Genomic DNA, 17,342 nt, shown 5'->3' on the forward strand with positions numbered 1-17,342 from the left:
GACTGGATGGATAAGTTTGTGAACTTTGAGAAAAAGGTAGAAGTGAGTTGCGCGAATGCAGGTAAGGTTTTTGGAGAAGGTTTTGGTATTGTAGAGGATGATTCACTTGATATTAGTATAAGCAATGTGATCTATGTACCAGACTTGTCTTCAAATTTACTTAGTGTGAGCAATATGGTAAATACTAAAAATAAGGTTGTGGTTTTTAATAAAAAAGGTTGCGAAATTTATAATGCTGATGAATGTTCTATAAAAGGGAACCCATGTGTAACCGGAAAGCATGATAGGGGTATTTATAAACTAACATGTTCCTCACAGGCAGTTGCACTGGCGTCTACAATTGGAAACGAGATGGAGCTTTGGCATAAACGGATGGCACACTTGTGTGTACGTAACCTGACCTTATTGAAAGACAAAATGTCAACAGGGGTGAGTTTTTCAAACATTACTAACTCAAAAATGGACTGCGTAGCCTGCTTGATGGGCAAGCAAACTAGGCAACCATTTAAACGTAACCAGGCTACGAGAGCTGGAGAGCTCCTCGAGCTAATTCATTCGGATATTAGCGGGCCAATGAGTGGTAAGTCTATTGGAGGTCATAGGTACTATATAACTTTTATCGATGACTACTCGCGAAAAACCTTCGTATATTTTCTTGAAGCCAAAAGTGAAGCATTTGAAAAAATAAAAGAGTTTATAAATTTAGCTGAGAGGCAAACAGGAAAAAAGGTGAAAGTAATAAGAACTGACAATGGAACTGAATACGTAAACAGAAGAGTGGATGCCTACCTAAAAGAACATGGCATAAGGCATCAGCTGACCATTACATACACGCCTGAACAAAATGGTGTAGCCGAACGTGCAAATCGCACGATTGCTGATAAGAGCCGAGCAATGTTACAAGAGGCAGGACTTCCCGTCAGTTTTTGGGCCGAAGCAGTCAACACCGCTGTATACTTAAAAAATAGAAGTACCACCATAGCGGTAAAGGAGATGACACCAGAAGAGATGTGGACTGGACGAAAGACAGATTTAAGTCATCTCAAAGTCTTCGGATGCAAGGCATACATGCACATACCAGATCAAAAGAGAACCAAGTGGGATCCGAAGAGTAAAGAGCTGGTATTTGTAGGATATTGCGAAGAGTCAAAAGGGTACAGGCTGATAGATCCTTCAAACGGAGAGCTGCATAGAGCCCGAGATGTAGTATTTTTCGAAAACCAAAAATATGAAGAAGGCACAAGGGCTCATGATAATGAGAAGAAGCAGCACGTTATAATTAACCTTGAAGATCATGTACAGCAATCGGTAACTCCACAGCAAAGAGATAATGTTCAACAACGGGGAACTCTACAGCAAAATGTTCAGCAAGAGCAAAGAGTTCAGGTAGAGAACCTGGAGTCAAATGATGGAGATCATGATGCTCATACTGAAATATCTGATGGTGAAGAAAACTGGGTTTCGTCTGAAGAGAGACCAGATGAAGAAAATAGAGATATACCAGTAGAATTTTTACCAGCTGAAGAGAATAGAGATACACCAATTGAACCTTTAGTGGAAAAAAGGAGATATCCACTCAGAGACAGAAAACCTGTTCAGTTACCTGATTATGTAACCTACCAAGCGACATCAGAGGTGGATGATCCGCTTACAGTGCAAGAGGCATTATCCAGAAAGGATGCTCAACAATGGAAAGATGCGATTAAGGAGGAGCTAGATGCACTGAAGACAAACGAAACGTGGATTCTAGTAAAGCCTGAACAAGCAAGCAACGTTATTGATTCCAAATGGATATTTAGAATCAAAAAGGAAGCGGGGAATAAAACTCGTTACAAAGCACGATTGGTTGCACGCGGCTTTAGCCAGAGAAAAGGCATAGATTACGACGAGACTTTCTCACCGGTAGTGCGACACAGTTCAATGAGACTACTCCTAGCTTTAGCAGCTAATCTCGGTCTACAGATTGATTACATGGACGTAAAAACCGCGTTTCTTAATGGAAGTCTTATTGAGAGAGTCTTCATGCGTCAACCTCCACATTTTGAAGAGGAAGGGAAGGAAGACTACGTGTGTCTTATCCAGAAATCCCTATATGGACTTAAGCAAGCACCACGATCTTGGAATTTGAAGTTACACGCTGAGCTGGAGAGCCTTAACTTCAAACGATGTAAGAATGAATCGTGTGTTTATATAAGAAAAACACAAAAGGACACGATATTCCTAGCTGTATATGTAGATGATATTTTGATACTATATAACAATGAAATTGAGATGAAAAAGGTTAAAAATGGTCTGAAGGCAAAATTTGAGATGAAGGATTTAGGAAAGGCCGAACTGTTTCTTGGAATGCGCATTAAACAAGAAAACGGAAGTATTCAAATAGATCAAGAGGAATACATTGACCAAGTTCTTCGCAGATTTAAAATGGAGAACTGCAAGCCAGTTAGTACACCAGGAGTTCCAGGCCAACGTTTTCAGAAACCACAAGAGCCATATACACCTGATGAAAGTATACCCTACAGAGAGCTGATAGGATCACTGATGTATATAGCTGTGTGTTCTAGACCTGACATAGCGCACTCAGTAAACTTTATGAGTCAGTTTTGTAACTGCTATGAGGAAGTTCACTGGACTGCTACAAAGAGAATACTGAGGTATCTTAAAGGTACGAAAAGCATGGGACTAAAGTATTCCAAGGAGACATACGAATATATACAAGGATTTGCCGATGCTGATCATGGTGGAAACCTTGTTGACAGAAAATCATATTCCGGAAATGTCTTCATGATGGCAAAGGGAGCCATTTCATGGCAGAGTACCAAACAAAGGAGTATAGCTTTGTCAACAGCTGAGGCTGAATATATGAGCCTATCCGAAGCTGCCAAAGAAGCCATATTCCTTAAGAGGTTCCTTACAGAAATTATAGGAAAGGAGGAATCGCCCATAACAATACATACGGACAGCCAATCCGCTATGGCAATTGCACAAAACCCAGTGCAACATCAGCAGACTAAGCATGTTGATGTTCGCTACCATTTTATCAGAGAAGCAATTGAAAATGGTGCAATTTCGCTAGCGTATTTAGAAACGAAGCGAATGGTTGCTGATGTCTTGACAAAAGCCGTTGTTAGAGAGAAGCATGTTTTTTGTCGTAGAGAGATGGGTGTGTGTTGAAGGATGTGCATTAGTGAGAGTGAAAGGAACCAGGAGAGTTTGGATGAGGATAGGATGTCTGAGGGAAAACAATTGAGGAGGAGTGTTAGAGCAAAGAGGTAGACAATTGTTGACAGGCTGGCTGGTTTGAATCTTGAAGGATGTTTGAATGGAATGTTATGACGGTTCTCTGTCGAGAGAATAATATTGTCAGCGGAGGCTGTTTTTCATTATTATTGTGTTGTATTTTTATATTAAAGTATTTCTTTATACACAGTGTTTTCAGTGATTAGTTTAAAAGTGAGAGGAGAAACCCTCACAGAATTCCTATACCTATGCATAAACTCAATTATCGATGTTTTTCCCATATACTAGCGACCGCTCCAGTTGTTTGTAAGTGCGTATATTTTTGTAAATAGTAAGTAGTAGTACCTAGTAGTAAAACACACACAAGTACATAACAAAGTGAGAATACCACAGATATAAATATACCATAGATGACGCAAATGCATCTACTTCGCGTGTCCGAACCCCGAAAAATCCTCGCACACCCACACTACCCACACAAACACGCTCACACTCAAACTTGAACAACATATTTAGTTCTTTTAGTTTAGTTAAGCCAAATTTTCTTGGAGAAATACCTATATTATGATGTTAATGATAATATTTCTCCAAGAAACATTAGGTCTCACACTCGTCTGTCGTACAAAATATCCAAAAAAATCTAACATTTAGTACTCATAAATATTTTTAAGACAAGCGAAATTGAAGAAAAAAGAAAAATTATTGAATGCAATTTTGTTTCTTTAAAGAAAAAATGTTTCCTTTTTTTTTCTTCGCTCTTCCTTCAATATCAAAATTCGACCGGCAATTATTTTCAGACGCACATAGTATTCTAAACGATCGTTTATAAACTCAGTGCGTGAAAGCCGCGCTATATACGCCAGGCACGGCGTGGCCATTTGTAAGGTACCCAACGCCGAATTTAGGTACGCACAGATTCCTGAAGCGATATTTTCAGCCGATTTTTCCCTTACCACGATTTAAGGGGTCAAATTACGTCAGACGAATTTCTTGATTTTTTGACCCCTCTCCCCTCTTTCTCATGATCAGGTGTGGATTTGACAACCCCCCTCCCCTGGTGTGACGTCACAGATTTAGCAATTTTGTTTTCGACGAAATCTGGTATTATTGTTTTTTTTTTTTAATAATAGTAATGCCAGACTTATATTGACCAGGATATAGACCGTGATTACCGTTTGTATTTATATCCCGGTCAATATAAGTAGTGAAACTAACCGTGAATCGTTCAAAACTTATAATAATAATATTTAAAAAAAAATACACAAAACCGATTAGGAATAAAATGTGCATGAACAAAAACTATTTATCATTACAAAAACAAGTTATTTAACTATGCTGCGAATAATAAAAATAATTAAATTGACGTCGCAAAATTTGTGACTCCCCCCTGATACATGCCACATTTTCATAACCCCCCTCCCTCTAATGTGTGATGTAATTGTGGTATTTTCTATAAAAAGGGACCTTATTGTCGATGGCGCTTACGCCATTATAAACGATGCTCCGAAATAAATACAATGCCGCGCGACGCTGTGCGGCGTAAGCGCCATCGACAATAAGGTCCCTTTTCATAGAAAATGCCCCAATTATTGGATGACCCCTGATTCATGGAAAAGCGGTTCACGCGGTCGACCACTTATTAATATTAATATACGTATATATACGTAACGAACACATCCGTGAGAGCCTCTGAATCCGTGACGTAGCGGATAAGCTGCAGGAAAGTCGTCTCCGGTGGTATGACCATATAAGCCGCAGACCGGTGGACTACGTCGGAAACAGACTGCTCAACCTCACTGTCCAAGGCCCTAGATCACGCGGCCGCGGTAGGCATAAAGGGGCCCACTGACTATCAGTCCGCCGGACGATATTGGCCTGTCAGTTGTTCGGAACTGTCAAATTTTTGTTCTAACTGACAGGCCGATATCGTCCGGCGGACTGATAGTCAGTGGGCCCCTTAAGAAGCGCTGGCTGGACGTCGTGATAGCGGACATGGAAGAGAACAATCTCACACCTGAAGATGCCGAAGACCGGGCAAAGTGGAGAAGATTGAGTAGGAAAGCGGACCCTGACGCTAGGCCGGGAATTAGCGTTAAGCGGTCGAAGAAGAAGATAATTATATTATTATACTGTATCGCTAGCGAGTACGTTCACCATAAACTCATGGTAAGGGCACAGATGTCAGCGCGATTTATGTTCCATGATAACATTGCGTTTACGAAAAGTTTTGCTAACCTATAAAAAAAACTCCGAAATGCCAAACGCATATATATTGCTATTTAGCAAAGTATTAACACATCGAGGTCGCGTAGCCATCGTGCCAATCGTAGTCATCTCTCTCTCTCTATCACTTTCCCTAATAGTGCGACAGGGACAGTTGTGTTTCGGTATACGGAGCGTTAACGATTGCATGTTGGCTACGCTCCCAGTAATCGTTTCGTTAGTAACCGAAGTTGGAGATTCCGGGTTCGAATCTCGGTCAGGGCATTTATTTTTGTGTTGATCACAGATTTTTGTTCCTTAGTTATGGATGTTGTTTATGTATTTAAGTATAGTGTAGAAAAAAATTATGGGCCCTGGAGCAACAGTGCTTAAAACCTTAAGTGAGCTCATTTTACTTAAAGGAATTATATTTTAGAGTTTTGAATGATTCACGGTTAGTTTCACTAGACTTATATCCCGGTCAATATAAGTCTAGTGAATTATATTTTGTTATTTTTAAAATAAAACATAACTGACTACTAGACTAACTAGACACGATATCGTCCGGCGGACTGATAGTCAGTGGGCCCCTTAAATAGTGGTGAGAGGGTTGTTTGGGACAAGCGGGAAGCGATTTTTTATATCTACATATATGGATATTTGATTCGGTCAAATTATGTTTTTTGAAAAATATGTTTTTTTACACACTTTTAATAAATAAATCAATAAAAGAATTTTATTTCGGACATAAATCCATAGTTGTTAGTTTTTTCCGGAACTTTACATAGAATAGAACATAATATATGATCAAACTACAATATTATAAAATTAAAACTAACCTAGTAAACCTAAACTGTATACACTTAGTATATAGAAACGAATAATAACAAACTAGTCCCGTCAAAAATTATATTTTTAGTCCCGAACTGTTCCCCATCTGGCCCAAATGTTCCAAATATGCCAGCTGCGTTGCCACGCTGAATGGCTAAGGATATTTGTTGGACCAGGTAAGATCCAGCCCGGAGGTCACAGCCTCTGTCCCTCAACCGACGCCCGATCTCCCTGACCAGCTTTAATTCCTCGGCGCACCATGGCCCAGCCGTTTCGACAGCAACCGGAATGAAGTCATACACTGGTCCATTTGCTATGTTTGACCGCGCGTTGTAAGATTGTGACCTAAATCGGAAACTTAAACTCTTGACACTTCACGTTAAAGCAGGTGCTGCCCTCTACGTTCGCGCTTGTTACCTTACCCGTTGTAGGTTCTGCCATCTTGTGGCGTAAATTAGAAACATAAGCTTGACATATAAAACATAAATGACATGACAAATGACATGACATGAAATGACATGTAAAATTTGTAATTTTATCAATAAAGGAATATGAATATGAATATGGCTCTTGTGCTGCCCCCTACAGTCCATGCACGGTCTCTAGGGGTTTGTATCCAGTCGCCTCAGTTTTGCACCAAATATAACAGTTGTAATATTTCTTTTTAGTTTTTTAGGGTTCCGTACCCAACGGGTAAAAACGGGACCCTATTACTAAGACTCCGCTGTCCGTCTGTCTGTCTGTCACCAGGCTATATCTCATGAACCGTGATAGCTAGACAGTTGACATTTTCACAGATGATGTATTTCTGTTGCCGCTATAACAACAAATACTAAAAACAAAATAATATAAATATTTAAATGGGGCCATACAACAAACGTGATTTTTTTGCTGTTTTTCCGTAATGGTACGGAACCCTTCGCGCGCGAGTCCGACTCGCACTTTGCCGGTTTTATCGTTCCTTTTCAGCTGAGTTCGCGCGCACAATTCCACTATAGGGACATTAGGGACGGGAACATTATCGATTGACTATAACTTGCACGTCCAATGATCAGTCTATTTTTAGGGTTCCGTACCCAAAGGGTAAAAACGGGACCCTATTACTAAGACTCCGCTGTCCGTCCGTCTGTCACCAGGCTGTATCTCATGAACCGTGATAGCTAGACAGTTGAAATTTTCACATATGATGTATTTCTGTTGCCGCTATAACAACAAATACTAAAAACAAAATAATATAAATATTTAAATGGGGCTCCCACACAACAAACTTGATTTTTTTGCCGTTTTTTGCGTAATGGTACGGAACCCTTCGTGCGCGAGTCCGACTCGCACTTTGCCGGTTTTATCGTTCCTTTTCAGCTGAGTTCGCGCGCACAATTCCACTATAGGGACATTAGGGACGGGAACATTATCGATTGACTATAACTTGCACGTCCAATGATCAGTCTATTTTTAGGGTTCCGTACCCAAAGGGTAACAACGGGCCCTATTACTAAGACTCCGCTGTCCGTCCGTCTGTCACCAGGCTGTATCTCATGAACCGTGATAGCTAGACACCTGAAATTTTCACATATGATGTATTTCTGTTGCCGCTATAACAATAAATACGAAAACAGAATAAAATAAATATTTAAGTGGGGTATTTAATTTACACAACAAACTTGATTTTTTTGCAGCCTTTTGCGTAATGGTACGGAACCCTTCGTGCGCGAGTCCGACTCGCACTTGGCCGGTTCTGGACGGAGCAACTGTCACGTTAATTGTTTGTAGACGTTTTTTGAAAGTATAGCGTATTAATTTATTTAGAAATGTATGAAGTAATAAAAATGCGGTAAAACATTTTTATTTTTTATTTTATTGATTATAATGTTTACATGACATTACAGTTGAACCAATGCGTCACGAAACTTAAAACTAACAGCAATAATAATACATAAAACAGCAACAATTATAACAACAATAATAGCACATTACATTAGAATAGACAGACAGACAAATTATATTGGAACAGTTGAGCACCTAGCATCCATCGCCTCACAGAATCTCAGGCATTCATTATACACTGCCGTCCACGCAAATAGGTCGCACTCAGGCGTCGATGCCAGGAGCGCATTGAGCAGTGAAAGGGCGCGAAACATAATACTTCAAATATTGTTTTTAATTAAGCCTGTCCAAAAGCTACTTCGACCATTATTCGGCGCATCAGTAAAGTACATAACTATCGATTTATTGAGTTTAACCCGTTAAAGAACTAGATTAAAAAATATCCATAATTCAAGCCTCGTTGCCAGTCTTAAAAATTCTAAAAAATACAGCAAACGATCGAGCCTCCTGATAGTAACCGGTCATCGTCACCCAAGGTCATAAGCATCGTCAAAAGAGCCACTTATGCCTTGTCGACCCTTGAGAGCCTTGAATAAATAAATAAATATTATAGGACATTCTTACACAGATTGACTAAGTCCACCGGTAAGCCCAAGGAGGCTTGTGTTATGGGTACTCAGACAACAATATACAAATGGATTTATTTCATTACTTTTTACATCATTATTTATAATATATATATATATATATATAATATAAAAATACTAAATATCTGTGCTCATCACACAAATAAATGCCCTTACCGGGATTCGAACCCAGGACTATAGGCTTCACAGGCAGGGTCACTGCCCACTAGGCCAGACCGGTCGGCAAAATTAATACTCGCTTGTTGAAGAATCCCAGGCCATAACGCAAAGGAAATATTGCAGGTAGCTTTTTCTTGAGTAATTCAGATTCATTTTATATTCTAGACAAGATCATTAAGTTAAAATTCTAAAATGGTTTACTGATGTTTCGGCGAAAATTACTTGACAAACTTTCAGTTCCCAAACTATTTATCCCATATTTTTAGTTGGGCGAAATTTTATTTCGCAAATTTACATAATCCAACCTAAACTAACCCAACCTAGTACGTAATTTTCATTTCTCAAGTATGGGGTTGGGAAATGAAATGGTTTCGAAGTAAGGTTATGCCAACGATTGGTTTGCCAAATGAAACTTTGGCGAAAAGTTGGTTGCCAAGTGAAATTTGGCGAAGTAAATTTCGCCAAAAAGGAAGTACACCTTCTAAAATATACAACAAACAGGCCTCCTGATAATAGTAACCGGTCATCGTCGCCCATTGTCATTTATAAGCAACATCTAAATAGTCACTTATGCGTTGTGAACCCTTGAGAACCTTGAATACTCGCTCTTGAAGAACCCCAAGCCATAACGCAAAGGAAATATTGCAGGTAGTTTTTTCTTTAGTAATTCAGGTTCATTTTATATTCTAGACAAGATCATTAAGTTAAAATTCTAAAATATACTACAAACAGGCCTCCTGATAGTATCCGGTCATCGTCACCCGTTGTCATTTATAAGCAACATCAAAAGAGCCACTTATGCGTTGTCGACCCTTGAGAACCTAGAATACTCGCTTTTTGAAGAACCCCAAGCCATAACGCAAAGGAAATACCACATGTAGCCTTTTCTTTATTAATTCAGATTCATTTTATATTCTAGACAAAATCATTAAGTCGGCTAGCTCCTAAATATTAAATAAAGTAATCAGTCAGTAAGTACCACATTTGTAGTTACGCCTTAGTGCTTAAAATAGTTCTAGACTAACGCACTCTAGTCTCCACGGTTTTAATTGTCGTCATTAAACGGTATGTTTTTATTAGTCTACAGGCATTATTTTAAATTGTCATCCATAAAATGTCTCTTTATGGCATGTTCATTTCTACAGACAAGCTAAAACGGTTTATAGGGCTATTGTATATTTTATTCGTAAGAATGGTTGTAAAATTTTAGTTGAAATTGGTTATTACAATTACGACTCATTATACAAAAAATACAAATACAAAAATCTTTATTTGTTTTAAACACAAATTGCCATGATTTAGGTGATGGAGCCGCCCGGTAAGCAAAAAATTGCCTGTGTCGGGAGGCACCGCTCTTCCCTAGGTTAAAGCAAACTATTTGTACAAATAAAAAATTAAAATCTAAAGATTATTATTAAGAATTAGATCTGGTTCCACTACGCATATACGTACGCATATGCATGCATACCAGCATCATCGAGGCAGGTTGTTAGAGTTCTCGGCCATCATCACACTTTCCAATACTATTAAGCAATTTGACATGTAATAATTATTTATGAAATGTTGTAATTTGCAATTTGAGTAGTTTTAGGATATTTTTTATAATTTTATTTATTTATTTATTTATTTTTTCTTGCTGTGCATGCTTGCTTTGGATGGCATTCTTATTTCTTAAGTAATACCACCACCACCACCACCACCACCACCACCAGCACTTAAGTACTTTTTGTAACAATATTGAATGTTGTCTGTTTAGTATGCCTTTTAAATAAAAATAAATACCCGTTAGCTAAATTAAAGTATTCGTAATTTTTATAGCATTATAACAATAACAACATATTATTATACAACACGAGTTTAGTGACCGCGCACATAATCTCATATTAGAGATTTTACACAAATGTAAAATAAACTTAAGTAGGTACTTTAATTGAAATAAACAGATTTTTTATATATATAATTATTACTGCCATTGAAAAACGCATTCTATTACCGCCTAAGTTCAATTGTTTATGTCTAAAATAACGTGCAAACATTATTGATATTAAACAACTACTGTAATCCACCTTAAGAGGCCGGTACGATTTTAGTCGCAAAAATGTAAAATTGATAGATTTAGTCGGCGAAATTGTACACCTTTTGTTACCTAATTGAAATAACAAGTACTGGTTTCCATTAGCACGTCTTCTTATCTTACCTTTTATCAGATCAATTTTTTGAAAACAGACTCACTAAATTAGTAATGTTTGCTTTTCTGATGGACGTCTTGGTAAACGCGCGTAAAGCACTGATTTTGTCGCTCTTATTTGTAAATATCGTAAAGTTTGGACGGCTAAACATGGTAATTTTGTATTAAACATATCCTGTACTTGACGTTTATCAGACTACATTTTTATTATTATGACTTTGAAGTAGTGTAAATGAAAGTTAGACGAAATCAATTTTCTCCAGAAATTACTTCAAAACAAGTGACAATCTCTCTGAAAATCAACAAGATTTCAACGTAATTTTGATACTTAAACAATCTACAACATTTGCTGAAACTATTCTTATACATCAATTTGTATAATTTACCACCATAAATTTTTGATGAATTTTTAAAAACTGGCGCTTCTTTTCATATATTACCGGTGACGCACGCTCGCGATCTCATTATTAAAAGGCAAGATGAGAAGACGTGCTATTAGAAACCAATACTTGTTATTTAGATATTACGTAACAAAATGTGTATAATTTCAACGACTAAATCTATCAATTTTAAATTTTTGCTCCAAAATCGACTACGGCCTCTTAATTATAAGTAGTTATAGTGTTTAGATTTCAAACGGTCTCCTTACGGTTTATCCTTTGTCTATACATAAGTACTGTTTGGCAAATTAAATGGTTTTTTCCAAGTTTTTTCACTTAATGTGTTCCAAATTAAAACTAGGTAGTTTTCCAATTACTGTTATGGATGTTATTCGTAGTGGGATAGTATTGTTCCAAAGCTGATTGCTATTTTGTTATTATTTTAGATAGCCAGTAACTATTTCCAGTTAATTTCTAGATTTTAAGACTGTTTCATTCACGGAAATAAAGTTATAAAATATAAATAAATGAATAGAATAATTAAGTTTACTACAGATGTATACAATACAATACAATCATTTAATAATAAAATTAAAATTTTACACGTCATAGTAATTTACAATGCTATTCTAAATTACATTATTATTATTCACATACATTAAATTATTAAAATTACAATGCATTATTATAAATTCGGTACACAATTGTAAACCAAATGTTTATTATATATAATATTATAATGTTTTAAATATGCAGGACTCATGTGACATTCTATTCCATACATATAATAATTATCTCACAAAACTTAGGTGTGTATATAATTAAATTGAATTGCAGCCGAAATTAATTCAATCTAAATATTTTTATTAGGCAATCCTAAGACATCTGGTACAATACAAACGCATAGATTTTCGTCTTTTATTTAGTATGAATCGAGGAAATTTTTTCTAGCCGTTTTGTAAAAAAAGGCTTGTCTCCAGTCCGTCTAAGGTGACCGAGCAGACTTGGCAACGATAAATTTATCTTATTTTCATAGGAATTTTACGTTCAAGTCTATAAAGTCAGATTAGATGATTATTTCAACTTTTATCGATACCGATATGTCGATAGCGTTACATCACTAGTGTACATATTGCATCGCCGCAGTCGCGACCAAAATTGCTTCGTAAACCGATTACGACCGATCTGGACCTTTTTTTTTTTAATTCGACCCGATGTTTGTTGTAAACTAGTATTTTTCATTCTTTTGTTATGTTTGATCAATAAATTGAAACCTGAGTTTTTTGATAAAAATCAATTTTACTTTCATCAATCAGGTTTAAATAAATGGAATTTTTGAATATGCCTGTAAGGGTCCAGCGATAACATTATATAAAGTCCATTTACTTTACGATGTCCACAGGAAAGACGCATAATCTTAACTCAATATTTTTTTCTTAATGTATAATACTCAACCAAGTGGTTGGGGTTGCGAAATGCATCGCAACCATAGTGTGTGTTTCAGTTTTTAAGATATATTGTATAATATAATATGTATGCTAGTTTTAAGGTATTTATCTATGGGCTAATAATTGCCTGAAAATAAAGATTTACATATCATTTAACCAAATATTTTCTTTCCAGATCAACAAAGCTAAAATCCTTCTGGACGTATGTGTCAGACGAGCCCCTGCCAGCCCTGGATTTCCTGTCAGCCGCCCTTCTGTCAGCTGAGTATGAGCGAGCGCTGGGGCGAGCGCTCGCCATGCCGGAGTGCCGACTGGTTCCTTTCTTTGGAGCCTTCCTGAGGGAGCTAAGGTTAGTTTTATGGTTTGCAAACCGGTTAATCGAAAAACCGGTTTTATTATAAAACGTTTAAGTAAAAACTTGAACGGTCGAAAATTAGTAAGAGTAAGAGAAATGAGTTATAAAACTGATCAATAACCGGTAAAGATAAAGATAAAGATTTATCTCAAGCGGTAAATCCTATCAGCTTACTACGAGCGAGCGCTGGCCATGAGTGGAGTGCCGACTCGTGCCTTTCTTTGGAGCCTTTCTAAGGGAATTGAGGTCAGTTTGATTGAGATCTACCATCTATCTTAGCTGCTCTGCTGTCTCCTGTACCTTCGTATGAGTTCCTATAGATCAACAAAGCTAGTCCTTCTGGCCGTCTGTGTCTGCCAGCCCTGGATTGCCTGTCAGCCGCTCTTCTATCAGCTGAGTATAAGCGAGCGCTCGCCATGCCGGAGTACCGACTGGTGCCTTTCTTTGGAGCTTTTCTGAGGGAATTGAGGTCAGTTTGATTGAGATCTACCATCTGATCTGCTGTCACCTGTACCTACGTATGAGTTCCTATAGATCAACAAAGCTAGTCCTTCTGGCCGTCTGTGTCTGCGAGCCTTGGATTTCCTGTCAGCCGCCCTTCTGTCAAAAGAGTACGAGAGAGCGCTGGGGCGAAGAACGCTAATAGCCATGCCGGAGTGCCGACTCGTGACTTTCTTTGGAGCTTTTCTGAGGGAATTGAGGTCAGTTTGATTGAGATCTACCATCTATCTCAGCTGCTCTGCTGTCTCCTGTACCTTCGTATTAGTTGCTATAGAATCTATAGATCAACAAAGCTAGTCCTTCTAGCCGTCTGTGTCTGCCAGCCCTGGATTTCCTGTCAGCCACTCTTCTGTCAGCTGAGTATGAGCGAGCGCTCGCCATGCCGGAGTGCCGACTCGTGCCTTTCTTTGGAGCCTTTCTGAGGGAATTGAGGTCAGTTTGATTGAGATCTACCATCTATCTTAGCTGCTCTGCTGTCTCCTGTACCTTCGTATTAGTTCCTATAGATCAACAAAGCTAGTCCTTCTGGCCGTCTGTGTCTGCCAGCCCTGGATTTCCTGTCAGTCGCTCTTCTGTCAGCTGAGTATGAGCGAGCACTCGCCATGCCGGAGTGCCGACTGGTGCCTTTCTTTGGAGCCTTTCTGAGGGAATTGAGGTCAGTTTGATTGAGATCTACCATCTGATCTGCTGTCTCCTGTACCTACGTATGAGTTCCTATAGATCTACAAAGCTAGTGCTTCTGGCCGTCTGTGTCTGCCAGCCCTGGATTTCCATTCAGCCGCTCTTCTGTCAGCTGAGTATGAGCGAGCGCTCGCCATGCCGGAGTGCCGGCTGGTGCCTTGTTTTTAGGCCTTTTTGAGGGAGTTAAGGTATTAGCAGTCAATTAGTTCGAGGTGTATGTATATATAAACTAGCGACCCGCCCCGGCTTCGCAATGGATTACACAAAACCTTAACAAATCTTAATCTAAACCTTCCTCAGGAATCACTCTATTGATAGGTGAAAATCGCATGAAAATCCGTTCAGTAGTTTTTGAGATTATCGCGAACATACAAACATATAAACAGACGCGGTGGAGGACTGTTTTGTAATGTTGTATGATTAGATGGTTCATGAAAGACAATTACATAATAAGTTTGCATTGATGTAAAAAATATAAGAATTTCTATCATCAAATAAAATACGTTTATTACCAGACACAATGGAAAAAAAACATAATCAAATTCAATTCAAATTCAAATAATTTATTTCAGAATAAAAATTCCATATACAATTACATTTACATTTAAAATAAAATAACTAATCCTAAATTAAAGCTAAATATGTTAGTAACAATAGGTAATACTTAGAACAGGAGTTGCAGGCGTACATAGGCTACGGAGACTGCTTAACATCAGGCGGGCCGTATGCTTGTTTGCCACCGACGTAGTATTAAAAAAAAACTATATATTATGGTGTAGGTAACTTAAACTAAAGTTAGATTTTTTAGTGTTACAATACTAATAAAATAAAATTATAGTTCCAATAAGGATATGAACACAATGCCACAATAGAGTCTAGATGACAATTTATTTTCTATCCGGTATGTTTTGAGGATCAAATGTCTATATGGGACCCATTATATTAAAGCAATACAAAAGCCAGTAAAAGTAATTTGTTTCTAAACAAAAGCCAGTAATGGCAGGCAAAGTCTAACAATTGTACACAACGCACAAAACGCCCCGTATTGACGTCACGGTGCCTCTTCTGGAGTATTTCTGGCGAAACTAAGTTTAGTTAGTCGCTATATATAGGTCTCAAGCGGCGAAAAGATTGTCCCATAATATTTATTATTTTATTATTATTATTTAATAAGGATACGTCATTACCAAACTTAAATGGAGCTGGGCGGGACATGTTGCCAGACAGAGTGATGGCAGGTGGGCCAAAATGTTAACGGAATGGTGGCCGCTTTCAGACGAAAGGAGTGCCTGGCGTCCGTTGGCTCGTTGGGTGGACGACATTCGGAAGACTGCGGGTCACTTCTGGATGAGATTGGCTCAGGACCGGGATACGTGGCGTACGCGAGGAGAGGCCTATGCTCAGCAGTGGGCGATAGAAGGCTGATATGATGATGATCATGATGATGAATAAGCAGTCAGGCAGTTATGTCAACTGATATGGCCTGTATCCAGTAATCATAAAGATATATATCATGAACGAGTATTAGATGTAGTGTTATGCTTGTCTAATTTATATTTAAACTGGTTCACATTTTGTGTTGAAACTACGTCTTCCGGGAGTTTGTTCCAATTTAATTTATTTTATTTAATACTTGGTGCCGTTTTGTTAGCTACCCGCTTTTCAGTAAATTAAGGTTAATTCCGTTGTTCGTTGACACTTTGAACCACATAATATATTATCGCAACGTGCGGCTTAACATCAAAAAAACATATAAAGCTAAAAATTACAATGGTATTAACTACAAGACCGCTCCTGCACATGTTTTTAAATGTAATTACAGTGGAACCTCGCTAACTCGAACCTCGATAAGACGAAATCCTAGTTAACATTAAATAAAATGCTTTCCCCTTCCCTTCAAAGCCCAAAACCTCCAATGAAGTCACAAAGTAACCAACGATTCCCTTCACGGCCATCCAGTACCTACAAATTTAACCTCCGTAACTAGAAAACTCTAATGCGAACTCTATAAATCGAAAAAATAGACATATTCTTATATCACCTGTCTACAAACCTCTTTAACTCGAAGAAAATACATATAAGACCGTACTTTATGCTTACATATACGATTTTTTTATTCATTTCACCTCAACTCGAAACCTTTTTAAGACGAATAAAAACCTATAAGTCCTTTTCTAAAGGGGCCCACAGACTATCAGTCCGCCGGACGATATCGGCCTGTCAGTTGTTCGGAGCTGTCAAATTTTTGTTCTAACGACAGGCCGATATCGTCCGGCGGACTGATAGTCAGTGGGCCCCTTAAGTCAATACCCTCTGTAAGACAAAAACTCGTAACTACGAAATTTTTGGCGTTTCAATTCAGGTTCGTGTTATCGAGGTTCCACTGTAATTGTACAGGAAACAATGCCCACCTATTTTGTCACTAAACTGCCTAACAAAAACTCATTCCATTTCATTCCGTATTTCCGAGAAATAAAAAACCCATTTTAAGTACAATAACCTGAAAGCTTATACAATTATATAATTTTTTTCCAAGCAATAGAGTACATATTCAAACTAGCTATGTATTCTAAACAACGCTTAAGACGATAGTGGACGATCGCATCTCCAAAAAAACCTAGTCCCCATTTTCCTCTCTGGATATTGACATTATGGAAAATATTCTTACACAGTTTAATATATATATATATATATATTGACCAGAGCTATGCCCCTTCGTTTGTTTTATTTTTTTTATTGTTCAATTATTATAAGCGCCACTTGCACCATCCCACTAACTCGGGGTTAACCGGTTAAACCGTTAACATATCTATCTTTGCGTTAACTCAGTGTAAAATTGTAATGGTAACTATGGTAAAACCAGGTTTTACCGGTTAACCCCGGGTT

General features: G+C 37.9%; 1 protein-coding gene across 1 annotated transcript in view; it reads left to right on the forward strand.

Annotated features, from left to right (window-relative positions):
- The window catches only part of LOC134752188 (1-phosphatidylinositol 4,5-bisphosphate phosphodiesterase epsilon-1-like), a 167,014-nt gene that overhangs the window by 53,342 nt on the left and 96,330 nt on the right, over positions 1 to 17,342 (forward strand). Inside the window, exon 5 of the mRNA XM_063687800.1 lies at positions 13,095 to 13,268. Coding sequence (XP_063543870.1) covers positions 13,095 to 13,268 — 174 coding nt within the window. The remainder of the gene's footprint in view (positions 1 to 13,094; positions 13,269 to 17,342) is intronic.

Source organism: Cydia strobilella, chromosome 24, assembly GCF_947568885.1.
Source record: "Cydia strobilella chromosome 24, ilCydStro3.1, whole genome shotgun sequence".
Classification (NCBI taxonomy): domain Eukaryota; kingdom Metazoa; phylum Arthropoda; class Insecta; order Lepidoptera; family Tortricidae; genus Cydia; species Cydia strobilella.